The following is a 22,080-nucleotide window of genomic DNA, read 5'->3' as shown; positions in this document are numbered from 1 at the left end:
GAACGAAGAAACAAAACTCAAACGGCGAAGGAAACAAGCTTCGTTCACTAATCTAGACCTAAGTCAAATTTTACAGAAGCAAAAACTTGGTTGAGTAGATTATTCGGAAAGAGGGTTTCGAGACGAAACTCTAGGCGCTTGAATCGCCTGATTCCGATAAACGAGCGAAAAGTTATACTAAAACGAAAATCAGATCAGAAATCGCGATCAGAAAAAATCGTGGAATAAATCCGAGAAAAAGAAAAAAAAACGACGAACAGATTAACGAACTAACGTTTGTTATCTGGACCTAAACGATGAACGCGTTTGTTAAAACGAACGAATGAGCAAACACTCACTAATTAACCTAAACCGGAAGAAAAACCGATCTAATAAAAAAAGAATCTAAAAAAACGACCGAAAAACCGAACGGTTTTCCTAAAAAAATGGCGGCGGCTAGGTCAACCTCGGGGTGCGGGTCGGCGGCGGCGGCGGCTCCGGCGAGGGCGGCGGTGGTCGGCGGGGGCGGCGGCGGGGTCCGGCGGTGGCGGCGGCGGTTGGCGGCGACGGCGGCGGCGGCGGCGGCAGCGAGTGGCGGCGGCGGTGGGGCGGCGCTAGGGTTAGGGTTCGGGGCGGTGGGGCGGCTCGGGTGGGCTGGCGGGGCGGCTCGGGGCGGCTTATAAAGGCCCCGGCCAGGAGAGTCCTGCCGAACCGGCCCGTAGTCGGTTCGGATATTTTTTTAAATAATTATCGCGCAGAAAAACAAACGAAAGAAATACTAAATGGACTCCAAAAATCCCGAAATAAATTTTCCCCGTCTTCTAAAATCAAGCCGGTTTAGATGAACATTTATTTGGGGCCTATATGCAATTTTGAAAAACACGCATTTTTTCCTAAATTCAAATAAAACAGCAATAAAATCCAAAATAAAATCTTATTTGATTTTTTTTATTAAATCCTCAATATTTTTTTATTTTGGGAAAGTCATTTTATTCCCTCTCTCATAATTTATAATTGGAAATAATTGAAGATAAAGTAAATAAAATCAAATGATCCTATTTCCAAAATTTGAGAAAACTCAAATATCAAAATATCAAAATTCCCAACTCTCTCCATGGGTCCTTGAGTTGCGTAGAATTTCTAGGATCAAGGCAAAATGCATTAAATATGATATGCAATAATGATCTATTTGTATAATATATGAAATTGAAAATTTGGGATGTTATATAGAACCAGTCTCGCGTAAGCGTACGCATAATGTCGGTCCGGGCTGCTTTATCCAACAATACCGCCGAACCAAATTATGACATGCTGTTAAGCAGTATGACTTGTATCGCCCACAACTCACTTGTGTTCTACTCGTGCATATAACATCTACACATAGACCTAGCTTGGATGCCACTGTTGGGGAACGTAGTAATTTCAAAAAAATTCCTACGCACACGCAAGATCATCGTGATGCATAGCAACGAGAGGGGAGAGTGTTGTCCATGTACCCTCGTAGACCGTAAGCGGAAGCGTTACCACAATGCGGTTGATGTAGTCGTACGTCTTCACGATCCAACCGAACCAAGTACCGAACGTACGGCACCTCCAAGTTTAGCACACGTTCAGCTCAATGATGTCCCATGAACTCCGATCCAGCAGAGCTTTGCGGGAGATTTTCGTCAGCACGACGGCGTGATGACGGTGTTAATGATGCTACCGACGCAGGGCTTCGCCTAAGCACCGCTACGATATTACCGAGGTGGAATATGGTGGAGGGGGCACCGCACACGGTTGGGAGAGATCAACTTGTGTGTCTAGAGGTGCCCCCTGGCCCGTATATAAAGGAGTGGAGGAGGGGGAGGGCCGGCCCTCCTATGGCGCGTCCTGGAGGAGTCTTACCCCCACTGGGAGTAGGATTCCCCCCTTCCAAGTAGTAGGAGTCAAGGAAAGGGAAAAGAGAAGAGAAGGAAGGAGGGGGCGCAACCCTCTCCCCCTAGTCCAATTCGGACTAGGCCTTGGGGGGGGGCGCAGCCTCCCCTCTCTCTTTCCCCTAAAGCCCAATAAGGCCCATATACTCCCCGACGAATTCCCGTAACTCTCCGGTACTCTGAAAAAATACCCGAATCACTCGAAACCTTTCTGATGTCCGAATATAGTCGTCCAATATATCGGTCTTTACGTCTTGACCATTTTGAGACTCCTCGTCATGTCCCTGATCTCATCCAGGACTCCGAACTACCTTTGGTACATCAAAACACATAACTCATAATATAAATCGTCACCGAATGTTAAGCGTGCGGACCCTACGGGTTCGAGAACTATGTAGACATGACCGAGACACATCTCCGGTCAATAACCAATAGCGGAACCTGGATGCTCATATTGGCTCCCACATATTCTACAAAGATCTTTATCGGTCAAAACGCATAACAACATACGTTGTTCCCTTTGTCATCGGTATGTTACTTGCCCGGGATTCGATCATCGGTATCTCAATACCTAGTTCAATCTTGTTACCGGCGAGTCTCTTTACTCGTTATGCAATGCGTCATCCCGCAACTAACTCATTAGTCACATTGCTTGCAAGGCTTATAGTGATGTGCATTACCGAGAGGGCCCAGAGATACCTCTCCGACAATCGGAGTAACGAATCCTAATCTCGAAATATGCCAACTCAACAAGTACCTTTGGAGACACCTGTAGAGCACCTTTATAATCACCCATTTACGTTGTGACGTTTGGTAGCACACAAAGTGTTCCTCCGGCAAACGGGAGTTGCATAATCTCATAGTCATAGGAACATGTATAAGTCATGAAGAAAGCAATAGCAACATACTAAACGATCAAGTGCTAAGATAATGGAATGGGTCAAGTCAATCACATCATTCTCCTAATGATATGGTCCCGTTAATCAAATGACAACTCATGTCTATGGCTAGGAAACTTAACCATCTTTGATTCAACGAGCTAGTCAAGTAGAGGCATACTAGTGACACTTTGTTTGTCTATGTATTCACACATGTACTAAGTTTTCGGTTAATACAATTCTAGCATTAATAATAAACATTTATCATGAAATAAAGAAATAAATAATAACTTTATTATTGCCTCTAGGGCAAATTTCCTTCATATTCTTCTAGAGAATTTTTTCCTGGTCTCAAATGTTGCAGTTTTTGAAGTAATTCACGTTGATAATATGGTGGGACCCAACGAGTACGCATAGCAGTTTTCAAAGAAGCCCAAGTAGCTAGAATAGGATATAATCTACAATGTTCAGACCACCATACACATGCAAAACTAGTGAAAGCACAAACAGAAGCAGCAACCCGTCTCTCCTCGGGATATTGTAAACATGTAAAACGTTGTTCAGTTTCTAACTCCCAAGTAAGATATATAACAGGAACATGTCTACCCTCAGATCGTGGAATATTCAATTTCAGTTTAGGAATATGGTCATGATCTCGTACCTGAGGTGGTGGTGCAGGCCTACCGTTGCGAATATATACCTGAGGTCGACCTGCTGGTGGTGGTGCTGGTGGTTGCACGTAGTTCTAATTTTGATCAATCTCATCCTTGTAATAGTCCTCCACCTCTGCAGTAGCAGCAGGAGCTATAGAAGCATCAACAACAGTAGCAGCGGCACCAAAATTTTGTCCTGGCTCAAGAGGAACACGTTGTGCTCGCCCTACTATATCGCGGCATGGAGGTGGTTGTGGGGGACGTTTGAGTACTTCCTTGAACTTGGCGTCCAACTTGGTGTCAATTATCTTGTCAATGTCATCCATCTTCTCCATTGCCTTTCCAAAGCTAGCCATCACGTCTTCCACCTGTTGACCCAACATTCGATGAAACTTAACATGAAGCTCCTTGTTCATCATGTTCTCCTAGTCAATCTCGTCGGCTTGTGGTCCTGCCATAGTTAGCCGCAATAGAAACAAACATGGATATGATCCTACAGACTACTGGCAAGTGGTGGTGGTGGGGTGTCGCAAACCCGTCAAGCAAATCTCAAATTCTTACCAGTTCTTACCCAATAGCAGGTGGTGATCGGCAACCGTTGTAGTCAAAACTCTCAAAGCTTGGATAGAGCGATTACCAGGGAGAGTCAAATGCACAATGTAGATGTATGTGGAGTTGGGAAGGCTTATAATATGGTAACAAAAAGGGTCAGCAATAATCAATTCAGAGATGCAAAGTTGAATAAACGCTCAATGATGGTACTGTGCTGGTCCTAGGCTAGACCGTGATAGAGACGCGAGCCTAGAACACTAACAAAATCATGGCATTGCACGGAAACAAGGGAAAAGCACACTCTGATATTTTTCACTCTCTTTTTTTGTGCTCTCTTTTTTTTGCGCTCCTCTTTTTTTCTTTTTCTTTTGCCGAAAATCACTACAATGGCGAGTGTCTCAAAACGCTTCCCAAGTCAAGATAACAGGATAGACACAAAATTTTTGTTACCAAATTGGTTTTTCGACTGCCCGGACCAAAATCTGGAAATGCTCAAAAAAAACTTTCTATAATGGCACCTGTCTCAAAACGCTCGGAAACACCTAAAAATAGGATAGCCAAATTTTTTTTGACAAGTGCGGTTTCGGAAAATTTTGGGCCTAAATGGAGGTGGTTTTCAGACTCTTTTTTTGGAAACCAACCTCTTCTACGGACGATAAAAGATTGATGGAATCTGAAACCTACTCAGAACAAGAACACATGAATCTGGAAACAGATGGATCGCAGAAGCAAACATAATATGAGATGGACTTGGAATGATGGTGGTATATGGATACGGATCAGTGGTGATATATGGACTTGGAGCGGTGGTGGGATATTGACTCGGAGCCATGGTGGTATATGGACTCAGAGCGGTGGTGGTATTTGGACTCGGATCGATGGTGGTATATGGATACGGATCAGTGGTGGTATATGGATACGGATCGGTTGTGGTATATGGATTCAGAGCAGTGGCGGATAAGCGGTGGTGGTAGATGGTAGGGGCAATGATGATGGTGTGGTGGTGGCGTGACTACTATGACCCGAACTCGAAACTCTAAAAGACTAGACGCTAAGACCAGCAACTGACACAATGATGCAACCGCAAATTCAACAAAGCAAAATACTGAAAAGGCTATGCAATGGCTCAAATTGGTTCAGATATGATGAACTAACCCTAATTTTTTTGTGTCTTTTTCATGGACTGTAGGTATGATAATGGACTCGATCTAAACTATGAAAAACTGTAAAATCTCACCGAGCAACCTGGAAATCTGATACGACGTGATAGAGGCAAAAGGTGTCCCGTCTTTCAATGAGATGGTGATTATTGTTTCAGAGGACTAGACTTTGACGATCCGACTATGTACGTGCGAGGACGTCGCGCTTTAGCAATCGCTAAACAAACTCTGAGAAGTTATTGACCACGCCGGAGCACGATCAACCTGACCACGAGGGTCTATTTCCTACGAGCAAACGAAGAACAAGCAAGAAACTGAGATTGCAATCTAGATATTGCGAATATAAGATGAAAGCTTTATTGATCAAGATGGGGTTCTGTGATGTCTTGGTCTGGTCGTTCAACACAAACGAAGTACACGGCTATGGAGAACTTTTAATCTAAACAAAACCCAAAGTCTAAACGGTGCCCTAAGGGTTGTATATATGAAGGAAGAGAGGGGAATTTCGTGGCCCTTGGGGGAGGGGTCCAAAACCAACCCTATCTCTTGTTTCCCCACACATACAGACTCTAAAATAGCCTATACTTATGTATTTCGAAATTACATGGGTTGGCCCAATAATAAGGTGACGCAGCATCTAGAATAGCCTCTGGATGAAATTTATCAAGTGGCATCTTGTATATTTCGTCCAAGGCTTCATGCACTCATTATGGTGGCTTCAAAGTCCTGAAATCATCACCTGTAACTCCGTTCTTGTTTCCCTTGCGCTTGCCATCATCTCCATGCTTGTTCTTGCTCCAATGTTCATCCTTCTCCAAGCTAGGCCCTTCATTTGTAAGCAAAACAAATGTATCCAATTTAGGCAGCATCATATTCTCATGAAAATTAGAATCATTACCAAGAAATGAAAGTACCTGGTAATTCAATTGGCGTGCGCGAGCTCTAGTAATGGGTCCAGTATGTAGAATAGCAAGGAATGTGGGTTTAACAACGGTATTGATGTCCTCATCATGTCTACTTGAACTTCACTCTATTTTTCATGTGCTTTTTTGCTCGTAGCTCTCCTTCCACTCACCGGAATTGACCAAGTGATATACCGATGGAAAGTTGTTGTAAACACGTAACTTTCCCGTGTTGATCATTTTTTATACTCGCGACGATTTAAAAGTTTTTCATCTAAAATTCATTTAGTGTAGTAGTTCAACTTCCTACTGTTTTCATGTTGAACTTCTGTGGCATATTTTCGTTTGTAATTTTCTCATCCATTGGTCAGTGTTACACAAATTATATTCCTTTTATACAAACCTCACTCACAATAATTTTTTTAACTTTCTCCTACCGAGAACTTGAACTTGCAGAAATTGTATTCCTGCCGTTTTGAAGTAAATTGGAAAATGACGAGATCATGATTTCTGCCTTCACTGCGAATGGAAATGCACCGCATGAAGTAGTTTAACTTCTCGGGCAGGTCTGTCTAAACTTCACTCTATTTTTGACATGCTGTTTTTTTGCCCGTAAATCCCAAACCACTTACCGGAATTGAGCAAATGATATACCGATGGAAAGTTGTTGAAAATACGCAAATTTTTCATGTTGATCAGTTTTTCATACTCACGATGGTTCAAAATATTTTTTTAATGCGTAAAAATGTGTCTTTAACGCTATACATAAAACTTTTAAACCATTCACTGGATTATAGCATTTAATATACCGTTGGAAAGCTTATGAATAGGAGCATCTTTTTCATGTAGATAGACGTTACAAATTTTTGCCGTTCGAGAGCAGTATTGAAAATGGCAAAAACAATGTCGTTTTTTCCTTTTTATTACATGTAATTGAAGGTCGTACGTCTCACACAAGAGATCTTGAACTTCACCGGGAGAAGCACATAAACTTCTTGCAACAAACCTTTTAAGCCTTTGTTTTCTATTCTTATATTCCTGTCTGAAACACATTTTGTGTGGTAGTTGAACTTCCTGCTGTTTTCATCTTGAACTTCTGTCACGTATTTTTGTTCAACCTCTCTCACAAGAATTTTTGAACTTTCTCGAGCTGAGCACTTGAACTTCTAGCAACAAAATTTCGTCCTTCAGCTTTTTATTCTTTTTTTTCTTATACGAAACGCTAACCATGCAGTACATGAACTTCTGGCTATTATCCATTTGAACTTCTCTCTATTTCACTTTAGTAACGGAAAGAGTCTGAGTTTTTTATAGACATCGAACCGCTCTAACTTTTTTATTTGAACTTCTTTATGTATTTTTAGAAACGTGAAAATTGGAGTTTTGTTTGAAAGATTGAACTTCTTCGTTATTTTGAATTGAACTTATTGATTTTATTCTTCAGTAATAGGAAAAATCTGAGCTTTTAAATAAATATCAAACTGCTATGCTTTTTTGAATTGAACTTTTTCATTTTTTAATTGAACTTATTGGTTTTATTCTTTAGTAACTTAAAAAATCAAGGTTTTTAAATATAATATGAAACTGCTCCATTTTTTAAATTTGAACTTCTTGGTTTTATTTATTTTAGTAACAGGAAAAATTCTAGGTTTGTAATAAACATCGAACCGCTTATCTCTTTTAAATTGAACTTCTGTTTTTTATAAATTAGAAAAATCCATCGAAATCCATGGGAATTGATTGAACTTTTTTGTTTTGTCATTTTCTTTTACCTCTCCATTTTATTAATTTTGAAATTTCAGAGTTAAGACAAGTCCTTTTATACATGAACGTCTGGACGATATATCCCCGACCAGCTCATGTTTTATGCATTCTTATATATACAAACAAAAAGGAAAGGGAAATAGTAAAAATGTTGTGTTCTTACGGACACCGCTAGAACTTTTTGAGAGCACAATATTCCACTGTAATTTTTTGCATAATTTCGCCACAAAAAATGGCATTTTTTTGTTGTTTTCAACATATTTTTCTGACGGGATTATACTAATAGAACTGCTGTAGGTTTTCTTGTTGAACTGCTACTCTATGATGGCACAACATGATTGCTTCTGTGCTCCCATGTATACACGCAACATGCAAAGCATAAACTTTTATATACATGAACATCTATCAGTGGTATTTCGAGCCTTCTTTTTTGCGTTCTATGTATAATGAAATTTCTACTGTCACCATAGAGAGAGCACTGATCGTAGGTGAAATCTTCAAGGAAAAACTAATATAGTAGCTGAAGTTCATGTCAAGTAAAGAATAGGGAAAGGGATCAACAGGGGGTCCACGGTGAGATCAAAATCAAGCAAAAAAAAAAGAAATAATAGTAGCTGAAGTTTGAAGTGTACTGCTCTTAGAAATTTTTCCTTTTTTGCCTAGTATGAACTAGCAAGTCCCCCATATATAACTTTTGCTTTTTTCTGTTCAATGGACTGGAGCATGCACAATTTTTAAATTTCATCAGTTTGGACATCTTTGTAGAGAAGTGTATAAAAGACTAGTAAAATGCACAAAATCAAGTCGTGTAATCCACATGACAAGGAAATCATGAGCAAAACAATTCTGTTCGAGTCAGAATCTTTCAGGGATTCAGCATCCAAGGCACTAGAAGTTCAGAATCCATATTCAATCATTCTTCTTTTTGACAAATAAGATGAACAAAGAACAAGAAACAGGGGCAGAGGGCAGGTTGCGTCGGAGGGGAGGGAAGGTCACGGTGGAGTGCAGGGAAGGTCACACCAAGGTTGGGGCGGGTGGAAGGGAGGTAGTCGGGCTAGAGGGAAGCAAAAAAAGATTTTTTTGTCGGGTCCGACAACGGATTTGAGGGAAATAAAGGGATGCCAGAGGGGAAGGCAAGCTGTCGGGAGAGGGGTTGTCATGTTCGCAGGGGAGGCCATCCCCATCTTCTGGATCATGGACAACAACGTGATGGGGAGGATCCATGGCGGCGCCAGCAGGAAACGGGATTGGAGGTGGTTGCTGGGGACGAACTGCATCCGCCTGGTAGCGCGAGGGGACGGCGGTGGGCTGCGTCGACGAAGCCTAGCGTTGGCGACAGGCAAATCGCGGTTGCTGCCGATGTCATTGCGGGGAAGGTTCCCCGCTTGCTGTATGGTAGCGCGCGTGTCCGGGAAGGCGCGGGGCAGCGCTGGTGGCCATGGCGGTGTCAGCTGCAGGCGGAGGAACTGGGACGCGGCGATGGTATGGCGGTGCACGGGGATCCATGGACGGCAACGGCCGGCGGATAGCAGCGCACGTGGGTGGGGGCGGCGGCTCCGGTGGCCGGCGGATGGCACCGCACGTGGGTGGGGGCGGCGGCTCCGATGGTCGGCAACACACGCGGTTGGGGCGATGGATCCACTGGCCGGCAGCACTGAGGGGGAAGGTGGGGATCGGGTGGGGGGATTGGGCAGCGGCGAGATCTCACGCGGTGGGGTGGTGCGAGGGGTACATCGTGTGGGGTGGGGGCTCGGGGGCTTCGCCCGATGGAAACAGAAGTGGGTGATGAGATTTTTGTTTTTTGGGAGGTACCGGTACGTAGTCCGGGAACACCTCGTCGCTCCACATATATAGATAGTTTTCCGAATAACTATTCTGATCCCAGGATCAGAATAGTGTTACTACATATATATATATATATATATATATATATATATATATATATATATATATATATATATCCAAGCTATTTGCAACCCATTCCAGAATAAGCTATTCAGGAACCGTTCCTAACTACGCGAGAACAGACAGCTAACTGTGCGAACCATACTAATTAACTGCCGGGCGGACTTTTTCTGGCATAGTTTTTCGCACTGTTTTTGGGTCGTAATTATTTAAGCGCTAATTGGGTTGATTCAACTGATATACCTTTGGATAGCTATTGAGAAGGAGCAAAAAACGCATTTTTGTCATTTTCCCAAAATCGACTTGGTTTTTAAACAAAATTCAAAAAACTGAAAATCAATCAAACGAATTTTCAATGTTTATGTGAAAGGAATTTTCAAAGTTTTTGTCGGAATGATGCATATGATATATCGTTAGAAAGGTATAGATTAGCTCGAACTTTGGCATATATAACATGTTTTCGGATTTGCTATGGTTTAAGAGTAGTTTTCAAAAAACCAACATCATTTTTGACATTTTTTGCCCGAACTGCTACAGTACACGCTAACTGCTCGCGTTGAATAGCTAACTAACATATGCTGACAAGCTAACTGCTGAGACTGAAGAAAATTGTTTTTTTTCTTCTATACTTTTATCGTCAGGTCAAGTTAACTTCTGGGAGTGAAATAGCTAACTGCCAGGAATCGCAACAGTTAGCACCAAGTTAACTGCGGGAGTGAAAATGTTTTTTTTCTTTTTTGATTGGGTCACACTAACTGCGGGTATGAAATACCTAACTGCATGCGATGAGCAAGCTAACTGCAATGGCTGATAATACTTTTTTTTGCTTATTTTGTTTTTAATTCTTTTTCTATTTTTTTCCCTGGTCAAGTTAACCGCCGGGACTAGAATAGCTAACTGTCAAGATTGAAAATACTTTTTTGCCCAGTTCAATCTAACGACCGGGAGTAAAATAGCTAACTATTAGGGATTGCGGCAGTTAACACCGAGTTAACTGCCGGGATTAAAAATATTTTTTGTACCTCACGCAAGCAGGGGCTTGGCAAACAAACTGAACCCTCTCATTATATTGCTATTTTTTGTACCTCACGCAAGCAGGGGCTTGGCAAAATCATAGTTGTGTACATCACTTAATTTTTTTGGATGCAAGATAACTGCAGCCAGTCCCTGAAACTAACTGCTCCTTGAAACTGAGCATTGGCAACCTGCGCACCGTGGATCACGCCGTTGGCAGGATGGGGGCAAGAGATAATTGAGCAGTGGTCTCTGATTCTTGAGAACAAGCATAATGATAAGTCTTTTCATAACAAAAGGATAGTAATAAGCCAAGTAGTGACATGAAAATAAACCAAATTTACTGAAAGCACAAACCTAAAAGAACCACTTTAACTCTCAAACATTGAGTTTATCAAACATTTTCTATCTTGTTCATTGTAAGTGGCTAGTTCAGTGGTCAAGGTATTCAGTTGAGCAACATATTGAGCATGATCCATATCTCTACCTTGTTGCAAATCAGCTCCAAGGCACTCTACTTCTTTTCTAAGTTCTTCTTTTCACTCTAATTGCTTGTTTTCTTGGAAGTCTGAAAAAGTATAAAATAGAATATGTCACTATCTATAGTTTCTGCATTTATGAACGACACTATTTGATGGTTGAACACGTGAAATGATAAACTGATGACTAGAACAATAAGAACGCACTAAAAATGACTCAATTTTATTACCGGGAAGACGAAACAAACACAAAAGATGAAGCAGGAGCATCATAATGACGCACTAAACACAGTCACTGGTTCAACACCACCAGATGATAAAATGATGAGAAAACAGTATGCAATTGCTATAATTAATCAGTCACTTGTACTCTCAATAAGATCAGATAGACACGGAAGGAGTTATGAGCACTAGAAATTAGATTTCTTTAGCAAACTGCAATGCATCCCGGTTATGACCAAAATGTATGTGTACCTTGCAAGCTAACTGCCAATTTTTTATATCAAGTTTTGGCAAAATCTTCCCATCTATCTACCTTTCGGATGCAAGTCAACTGTACTTTATCTGCATGCATACATTTGCTTTTTTTTTTGTGAAAACGGTTGCAAAATGTGATTTTAACTACTGTAAATTGTAAAAGTTAACTTCAAAATTAACTAGCATTTAAAAAACATGTTGTTTTGTTAACTGCACTTTTTTTTGTAAAAGTTAACTTATAAAATCTGCTCAGCTAACTGCTACACAGGTTCTTGTAAAAAAACCAACTGCTATAGACCCTGAACTAGTATACATTTGTAAAGTTAACTGCTGTAAATTATGATGTTAACTTCCTGCTTTTTTTAGCCAATTTTTTTCTCAGGAACTGCTATCACACTGGAAATTAACTCTTTTTTCTTGGAAGGGATAACTGATGAATTTTCAAACCCTGTGAAAATTGAAACACTAATAGAAACAACAAATATTTTTAGAACACATAAACCATTCATTTTTTCCTAACTGTTGGCCTCTTCCTGCTAACTTCCACACACAAAGATAGAGAGGGATTTTTGTGTTTGTGAATCCACTATTTTGCGTGCTAGAAATAAGGGAAGCTAACTGAACAATGCACAAACACATCCGATGGTGTGCGTGTATGGGTAACCGTTCACTTCCCCACCTATCACTTCCCGAACTGCAACAGTAGATGGTAACTGTTCGAGCAGAATAGCTAACTACACTATGTTGAGCAAGCTAACTACCGGAGCTGCAAATACTTTTTTTCTTCCATTCATTTTTCGACTAGATCAGGCCTACCGGGACTGAAATAGATAACTGCCGAAGATTGCGGCAGTTAACATCAAGTTAACTGCCAGACTGAAGACACGATTTTTTTCTTTTACAATTTTTCTTGGGTCGAACTAACTGTCGGGCCTGAAATAGCTAACTTCCTGGGGCTGTGGCAGTTGACACCGAGTTAATTGCTAGGAGCAAAGACACTAAAAAATTAAGAACTGTATCGCATCATCCATCCATCAGCTGTAGTAAGGAGAACTATAGCCAGACTGAAACTCACGAGCGACGAAGCAAGAAACATCTAGCCAGAATCAAGAAAACAATCAAGCAGATATCCAAATCAAGATCTACGGGCACGGAAAGCAACCGGCCGGGACGCACATCAATCGATCTCTAGTTGTTCGATCTGGCATCTAACGAAAATCTTCAGTTCTGTGATCAATCTCCAAAGAATTAAACAAAGGGGGTAGGAGAATGAAATAGTATGAAAAAAAGACTAATTAAGCAGCAACTAGTCCTGGACAATGGCGGGGTAGGTGATGAGGCGCCGGGCGCATGCGGTGCAGGCGAACCTGCGCTTGTTCCTGAGGCAGAGCGGCAGGAAGCAGAGCACCCACTTGGCCTCCACGTTTGTGGCCACCACCCCGCCGCCGCAGTACGGGCAACTCCCCGACGCCTTTTGCACGCCCACCACCTTCTCCTCCTTACCGCACACCTTCGCCCCCGCCCGCGCCACCCTCGTCGCCGCCCCCATCACCGCCGACGCCGCCGACGATCCCTCCATGTCGACCCCTTCTTCCCCTTGCCCGGCGCCGCAAATCAAAGGGTGTTGGTCAGGAGCGTAGCTCTGCTTTCTTGGCTAGCTACAAGCCAACAAGATGGATGGATATGCGGGCGCGGGGGCGGGACGGTGGCCTGTTGCCGGAATCCATGGCGCCCACCTCCTGGGCCATCGCCTGCAGACTCGAGCTCGCTCGCTCCCTCGCGTCTCTACCGCGCCGCTCACTCCCTTGCGTCGCTACCGCGCCGCTCGCTCCCTCGCTCACTTCCTTCAGGAAAAGAAACAGGTTAGGAGGGGGTGGTTCCTAAATAAGCTTATTTAGGAACTCTAGAGGGGGGTTTCTAAATAGTCCCACCCTATATATATATACACAGACGGTCTATTCTGCTAATATTAGCAGAATAACTATTCTGCACACCACTTCCGCGCTGCACGCTGAACGCAAGTGCACTGCATCTTCTTGACGACGAGCACTGCAATATAGACTAGTGAACTTCTCGTCGGAAAAAACTGCACGTGTTATTTTTTCGGTACTGTTCTTCGCTCTAATTTTTTAACCGTTTATCGGAATGAGGCGTGTAATATACCGTTGAAAAGTTATGGATTAGGTGCAACTTCCACATGTTGAACACTTTTCGAGATTCCACACGGTTTAAGAGCAGTTTTGAAAATGGTGCGGCCCATGACCAGTGGCAGCGAGCATTTTTTTGCGATTTCTTCTAAACCGCTCGTCGGAATGAAGCAAACGATACGCCGTTGGATAGATATCGCTGAGGCGCATCTTTTTCATATATAAATGTTTCTCTAATTCATTACGGTTTAAGAGCAGTTTCAAATTTACTAAATCGCGGAACTCTGTTTTTCAAATTTTTTGAAATTTTCGGTACTGTTTTTGCTCCAGTTTTCGAACCGTTTGTCGGAACGAGACGTATTGCAATCGTTGGAAAGCTACGGACAAGGCGCAACTTTCATATGTTGAAATGGTTTTGGGATTCCTTACGGTTTTTAGTTAATTTTGAAAATCGTGCGGCTGACTTCGAGAGGCAGCGGCTGTTTTTTCGTGAAATTTTTACGAACGGCTGGTCGGAATAATTCAAATCATACACCGTTGGAAATATATCGACGAGACGCAACTTTTACATGTAGAACACTCTCTCTCATCCCTTACGATTTAAGAGCAGTTTCAATTTTACCAAAATACGGAAACTCTGTTTTTCACGACACACAAATCGACTTGTGTACTGCATCAGACAGAAGAACGCACTGCATCACACAGGAAGCCGCACCCCATCAGATGGGCAAGCAAACTACTTGATTTTTTTTATTTACACGTAAATTTTCTCATGCGAGGAAGTGGACGGGACTTCACATCGGGCGTAAGTGAACCCCAAATGCATGGAGAAGTAAACCGCATTACTTTATTTGTCGTTTCAGTAACATTTTTTCTTTTGCATTTACAATATGAACAACATCAGACATCCGACCGCACTGCTTCAGTTAGAAAACCACACTTCATCAAATGTTCACTTACAAGATGAACAACATCAGACACCCGACCACACCGCTTCAGTTAGAAAACCGCACTGCATCAAATGGTCAAGTGAACGTCACTACTTTTTTGTCGTTTCTCTACCATTTTTCATTTAACACATTTTTGCACTGCATCAAATGGTCAAGTGAACAACATTGCCTTTTTTTGTTGTTTCTCTACCATTTTTCATTGAACACATCTTTGAACTTCATTTCCTTCTTTCTTTTTTTGTTTGGAGTTTTGGGTTTCCACATTGGCGAGTTGTACATGTGCGAAGAAGTGAACCGCATGGTCGAGGGAAATGAGCCGCAACACAATTCGAAATGAACTTCTTTGGTAAACAATTTTCAAACAAGCCCATATAACTTTTATACATAAAATCATCAAACACGGCAAACACCATTTTTGCACTGCATGTTCACATGGTTGAAACTGCATGCTCATGCATGAACATCATCATGTTTCACTGCAATCAAATGAGTCCCTACAATCTTTATACAAAAAAATCCACACCACATTGCAAGCATCGGACTAAGTATAAAGTGACGAGGATGAAGGGGGAGGACGAGTATAATTTCACCACACTACACTGCAAGCAAAAAATCAGTGGACCGTGCCGGAACATCATCTGCACTGAAACCACATGGCAGATGCTCATCCAAAATCTGCAACAAAAAATAACTTTTCTCAAACATGATGCTGGCGTTGTGGACTGCTTTTGTGATTCACTTTTTAATTTTTTCTATCATTTTTCTCTTTATAATTTCATCTCAACTGCGAGGCCAAGTGCAATGAACCGCACACGACAACTAAATGCACTACAAGAGCCGATGAAAAAAGTGGGCTGCAGCACTTGGTCGTCAGGGAGGTCGCGATCAAACGGGATACATGGAGTGGCGCAGGGACAAGATTGAGATGGACATGGCACCACCTGCGGGGCACAAGCGAGATGTGAGGGAGAGAGGTAAGGAGGAAGTAGGAAAGGAGAGAGAGGAGGGCGCTCACCCTCTGGTGATTTTGCAGGGAACCATTTTCAACGCATCTCTGATCAAGATTGCAATCCACGTGCACCGAACTACAACCAACAAACAGGAGAACCTCGCTGCAAAATAAAAAGAAGCTGCAGGCAATGCTGCACTGAACTTCATCACTGAAACCGCATAACAGGAACTGCATCCAAAATATGCCAAAAAGGGAGCAAAATAAGCCTTTTATGAACTGCACACGAGCAACTACTGCTCTTCCACGGCTGCTGCCCCATCTCCGTGGGCAGATGCATGGGTTCCTGCGGCCACCGGCCCACTCCGAACTCGAGATCCGGCCTCATCAGTTGTGACTGGATCGATATGCGGGCGATGCAAGGCGAGCACTGGCGATGGTGAACTTTGTCGGTGACGCGTTGGGTCCCGACGGTGGCAACTTTCACGCAACAGTGACCATGGTTGCGTCCCTACTACAACACAGAGAGGGATTGAGAGAGGGGAAAGGGATGAGCGAGAGCAGAGGGAGAAGGGGAAGCAGGGAGGGGCGGGCAGATGATGATGGTCTCACCGGCGGCTGGCTGGCGCTGCTGAACTACTCGACTTCGTGTCGGGTCCCAACGTGGTCAACGACCTCGAATCCTCCCCGCGCCCCGTAGAGGTTGAGATCAACTACGAGGAGCTCCTCATCCTCCTCTGTATGCCGTCGCACAGGAGGCTACAAGGAGAGAAGTGGTCCCGCCGGCGAGGGGGAAGGAGCTCCGCCTGTAGCTTGATCCCGATCTGGATCGAGCTGGGAGATAGGGAAGTGGGGCGAGTCAGGGCATAGCGGTGGTCGTGGCAGCGAAGAGATGGAGGATCTTTGGCGCTGAGACAAGGGAGCTTGCGGCAGGGTCTAGTGGAGGGCCGGATCCCGTGGCCTCGGGCCAGATCCACGCCGGCAGCTGCGCGGGCGTGCCTGGATCGGCGCCGCGGCAGCGTGCAGTTGCGGTAGGTGGTGCGCCGGTGTGGGTGGAGCTGCGTTGAACTCGGCGGCTCGGGCAGGGGCGCGCAGGAGGCGGTCACAAGGTGGGGCAAGGGGATGGGGGTTGAGCGTCGGCGGTGGATCTAGGAGGCACGGCGCTGTGGTAGGTAGTGGCGGCGGGGGTTGACTCCGGCTGATGGGCGGGGAGTGGCGCGGGAGGTTGGTGGATCGGGGGCCTGTGGGCGATGCGGGGGTGGAAGAAGGCGGATTGGGTCGGGGCTGGTGGGCTTAGTTCGAGGGGGTGGTGTGGGCGGTTGGTTTCGAGCAGTTCGCTGCAGGTGTGTCGGACAGTGTTTAAGTGTTAGCAGAATAAGACGTTTTGGTGTGCAGAATAAGGTCTTAAGGGTGTTATCATAATAGACCCACCCTATACATATATTATGCTAATATAAGAAGAATAGTTATTTTGCTAACACTTCCAAACTACATGCTCAACGGAAGTGCACTGCATCTATGTACCATGAGCACTACAATGCTTTACGAGAGAACAACTTTTTGCGGTCCGCCCATGGGTTCTGTGTGGAATCGGGTGTTGCGGGATGATTTAATTTGTTTTTGGACGCTATTTGAGCTTTATTCTTTGTAATTTATAGGACAAATGACTAAAATTTGGGCCAATCGAGCGACTTGGCGGAGGAGCTTTGCTCTGTTCGTTCGTATTTGTGTTGATGTGACTTTTTCGCCCTCAGATGTTGTTTGTTAGTAGGAACTCTTTGATTGTGTTCGTTTAATCGCTCCTTTTACTCTACAATTTGTGTAATTTTTAGGACTTCGTTTTCAATTTCTGCGAACTTGATGATGCGGGTGTGTGAGCTTCGCCCGCTCCTCTGTTCTTGTTGTTTTTTGGATTTTGTGCATCGATGCATTTTTGAATCTTGTAATTAGTGTCTCTGTTCAGTTTGAATTCATTGTATTGTGGTTGTAATCTTCATATTTTGGTTTGCAATTTTAAAGAATAGCTCATGCTATTCATCCTAGTGGTTGTGTGTTCGATGTAATTTTTTGCGGGGGTATTTTCCAAAATTGAGTGATTGCACAATTTTTATTTGAGTTATCGAAGTGCGAGTGAATTGCATGCTCTGTTAGTCTCCCATGTGGCTGGATTTGTGGTGCTTTAATTTTATTGTTGCAGTTCTGGCATACGTTGTAGTGTACTGCATTTTTGTTAGTAGTGGACTTCATTGTAACTTTATTATAGTGGGCATGACAGTTTATTAGATTTCTCTTTTCTTGGACTGCATTCTATGTTTTAGAGAACTGCATAATATGCACTTTCGTTCTACATTAGCAGTATGGTTATTCTGCTATTAGAATAGATGGTCTTTTTGTGCTGATGTTAGTCGAATAGTTATTATGACAAATTTTTTGAACTGCATACTATGACAATTCTTTTGAACATCATATGTTAACTGCAAAGTTTCGACCATTTGCATCTCATTGTTCCTATTCAGAGCACTGCATTTTTTTATATTTAGGTTCGCACTATGTGTATTAGAGAACTGCGTTTCTGTCACCAGCAACTTGTCTAAAAGGGTGATAAAATGATGCAGACGAGGTCGCGTACATTAAAAAGGCACCATTCAAAGTGTCTAATGGACAATATTTTAAAAGCATACAACATAAGCAAAGCATTAGAATATGCCATAGATGGCTTGCTTTAGCTTAGACAACCTATAGTGCAAATATTGTAAACTTCGGGGAGTCTTCTTCTTTGTAGAAAAATACCATGGCCACTTCTCCGGCCTCAAAGCCATTTCGGGGGACAAAATCTTTCCAGCCAGTAGTAATGTTGATGCAGCCTTCAGAGTCAATGTGGTAGTCAGCTTGCATGTCTGCATACCCATTCTCGTGTTCTGTCTCCAAAGTAAGCTTCCCTGAACTCGGAGTAGCAAACCTTATTGTGGATGGTAGTTTCTGCATTTTGGCATGCATGGGAAACAAATTTTTATAAGTAAACGCCACATGTTTTTCTTTATATTAGGATGATCTATTTATGTTGACTTAAATATGTACATATATGACTACTATTTAAGAAAGCAGTTGCAATGTATGAAAAAAATTATATATGGACTTGTCCTCTAGTTTTAGTAGAATATATATTATAATGTAACAAGTTTGCACTACAAGGTCATTTGCAGTGTACTGCCTTAGCATGTTAAGAGAACTGCAACACTGATCTATGGAACCTCTTTTTTGTTCATGTGTTGGGGTTCTGATCTAACTAGTGTTGACACCTAGTGTGGTACTGAAGAAAAATAGGTAGAACTATTTTTTTTCATAGCTAACAAATATAAAAACAACACAGATCTTTGTACTGTTGATACTATTGAAGCAATTGATGGACATATACATTCAGATGTGGATTTGCAACCTAGATTGGTCAAAAATTATGAGAGGAAAAACGTACCCATCTTTCATGTTGGTCTGCGGATGTGTGGCGATGAAGAAATGGTGCCCGAAACCCCCTATTGGGTATCATCAGGCACACCCGAGCTTGCTGCGCCACTCGACGTCGGTGAGCTCCAGACCATCAGCGTACACACATGTGTCCACTATCATCACCATCCTTGCCAAGAACCTGTACGAACAGTCCATGGCGGGTTCAGTGGAAATTCAGAGAACAGTTGGGGATGGGTGGAACCCTAGATCTACGATTTGAAGAAGAAGAGGAAGGGGGAGTTGTGTGAGTCCGGAGCATGAATGGATAGGTTTTATGCAGCCAATTTAGGAAATAAAGTAATAAATGTTGTGGTGGGTGTTAGGTGGTGGAAGGATACTGATTCAGTTTACGAGAATGCATTTGAGAAGAAACAACACTGCTTACTTGAGTCTAATGAACTACATTTTGTATGTAAACAAACTGCAGAATGCATGGATTGTGTTAGTGTTTTTATTTTTTTCTAGTTATTGTTTTATTTTATTGGTCCGTGGTTTTTCGTGGTTTGTGGGAGTCTTTTGATATTTAGTGGCCCCTCTCGCGTGTTGGGCCTTTGGGGAGGAAAGACGCATTTGGCCCAAGTAGGCGTGCCAGCACGGGTGCTTCGCGGTGCGCTATGTGTATGTGGTAAAGTTTAGTCCCACCTCGCCTGCCAAGAGCGCTCGCGACTGGTTTATAAGCCCTAGTGAGGCAACGCTTTCGAACTCCTCTGATTACTAATTGGGCACTTATACACAGTGCTCGTTGCACTATTCCCGTGGACATGTGGGCCCTTATGTGTCTGGCCCCACGCATCGTGGCTCAGAATGGACTCGCCTGCGTATAACTGTCGACACAAGCTTAGTACAAGACTGGCTGGGGCCTGGTTGCACCTGGGCGGTAATTGTTTTCATATTTTCCTCTTATGTAACTTCTAATATAGGCGTGCACTGCATTGTTCGATCATTGTGCAGTGCATTTCATCAGGATTCTATACTGCATGTGCCCACATTTCGCACTACATATGCATGAGTATTTTTTGCACTGCATGAATCATATTTGTGCACTGCATCTTGGTCCATTTTTTTCGTGTTTTCCTCTTACATATCTTTTTCAAATATACGGTGTGTACTACTTTGTTAGATCATTGTGCACTACATTCATCAGGATTATGTACTACAGGTGCCCACATTTTGCACTGCATGCATCCTTTTTGTGCACTGCATCTTCGTTTATCTGTGCAGTCTTCCGTTTGTGCACTCTTGAATCACATACTTTATGTGCACTACAGTATGTTCTAATATTGAACTCTTGTTTTATAATTGAAATAAAGTTCTTCATAAAATAAGCAAGCTTCATCATTAAAAGCCATTTTGTATGACAAGCAAGCTAAGTTTAGCAAAAGCAAATAATCACAAGCAAACTAACTTTACATAAGCAAACAACAGAAAGCAAATTTGATGATAAATCTAAAACACCGCATGAAATTTTGTAGATACTTTCTTGGCCGGCACCATTTGCTTCTTCACCAGGTGAAGTCTTCGCAGCTCCTAGCATGCTTCTTGGGGGGGCTCCTCCTTATCCAGCTTTGCACGGTGAAGCCCATCCTAGGTGAGAGTGATGTGGTTCCATATCTCGTACGCTGCATACGCGTCCTTTGCCGCGTACTCGATGTGCCTCATGGACAGGGGCAGAGAGTCCCATCGCCTATGTTCTTCATTGGTGATCTTCTTCTTCATGTTGTTGTAGTAGTCGTCGACGAGCATGTCGGCGATGTTTTCAAGGGAGTCCAACTCCTTGGTGGCCTCGGGCACCCTCCATTCCTTCTGGATGTCGACAAAGTTGGAAACCTCCAGATTGATGTGCTCGAGCCTGGCTTTGTCGCCGCCGATGGAGAAGCCAGCAAACGTGTACCTGGGGTCAGCGAGGAAGTTGTTGAAGACGGTGCACCTTTCAGCGCCGCTCAGTTGGAAGAGCAGCACCGGCTAAGTCTTGCCGACGGAGAGTTGGAAGAGGGCGGGTTTCTGTGTCTCCTCGGGCTAGTTGGTGTGTTGCAGATCAATTCCAATGATCTTGTGTCGCTGGAGCCTGAGGTGGCACTCGTAGTGCTCAAGGGAGGCCGCCATATGCTTCTTGTTGTTGGTGTGGATCACGTGCAACTTGGTGTCGCCGTGGGCCTCCACTTGGCTGTACTCGTTGACGAACCCCATCGCCGGTAGTAGGGCTTGGTGTCTTTTTGTGGAGATTGATAAGATAGAGGGATTTGGTAGCAGCGCAATGGCGACTTGTGTTGTTGTGGATGAGAAAGCCTTTGGCGGGGGTCTAAATTTAAGGGGGAGGTGCCCGCAAGGGATGAACTTCATGATCTCGCTAACAATGCGATTGTGTAGATCATGGGTTGGCGTGCGTCTATGATCGTGGGTTTGTGGCGATGCAACCGCTCGTATTGGGCAGTTGTCTTTGAACGTGGTTTTTTTAACGTGGTTTTATTTTATTTTTCATCAATAAAATATGTTCACCATGTTTTCTCTGAAAGGCATTGTCCCATTATATGTATTAAACATGTTGCCGAACTCCATTACTTATGGTACCTTACTGCTTCGTCTAAAACAATGCACAACATTGTCGAGAACTGCGGACTGCACCAGTTGCGTGTACTTGTTATGGCCCTAGCACGGGTGGGAGGGTTGGGGGACCCCCCCATTTTTTTGTTGTCCTGACACTTTTTTGAAGGAAGATTTTTTTCGAACATGTTATCTTAACACGCATGTTGTTTTTTTGACTTTAAATGTTTTTCACGAACTTCATATATTTATTTGTTTGACATTCCGAACTTCATTTTCCAGCATAGTGAACTGCATCTTGTATGAA

The 22,080-nt window shown here is 43.2% G+C and overlaps 1 protein-coding gene across 1 annotated transcript; it reads right to left on the bottom strand.

Moving 5' to 3' along the window:
- Window positions 1-12,766: 12,766 nt before the first annotated feature.
- LOC123041218 (uncharacterized) lies at window positions 12,767-13,278 on the bottom strand. The gene has a single exon (XM_044463888.1). It carries the CDS (start codon window positions 13,259-13,261, stop codon window positions 12,989-12,991), a length of 273 nt encoding a protein of 90 aa, XP_044319823.1. The 5' UTR covers window positions 13,262-13,278; the 3' UTR covers window positions 12,767-12,988.
- Window positions 13,279-22,080: the final 8,802 nt, after the last annotated feature.

Source organism: Triticum aestivum, chromosome 2B (assembly GCF_018294505.1).
Source record: "Triticum aestivum cultivar Chinese Spring chromosome 2B, IWGSC CS RefSeq v2.1, whole genome shotgun sequence".
Lineage (NCBI taxonomy): Eukaryota > Viridiplantae > Streptophyta > Magnoliopsida > Poales > Poaceae > Triticum > Triticum aestivum.
Note: the sequence above shows the minus strand (reverse complement) of the source record. Positions and strands in the feature narration are given on the sequence as shown.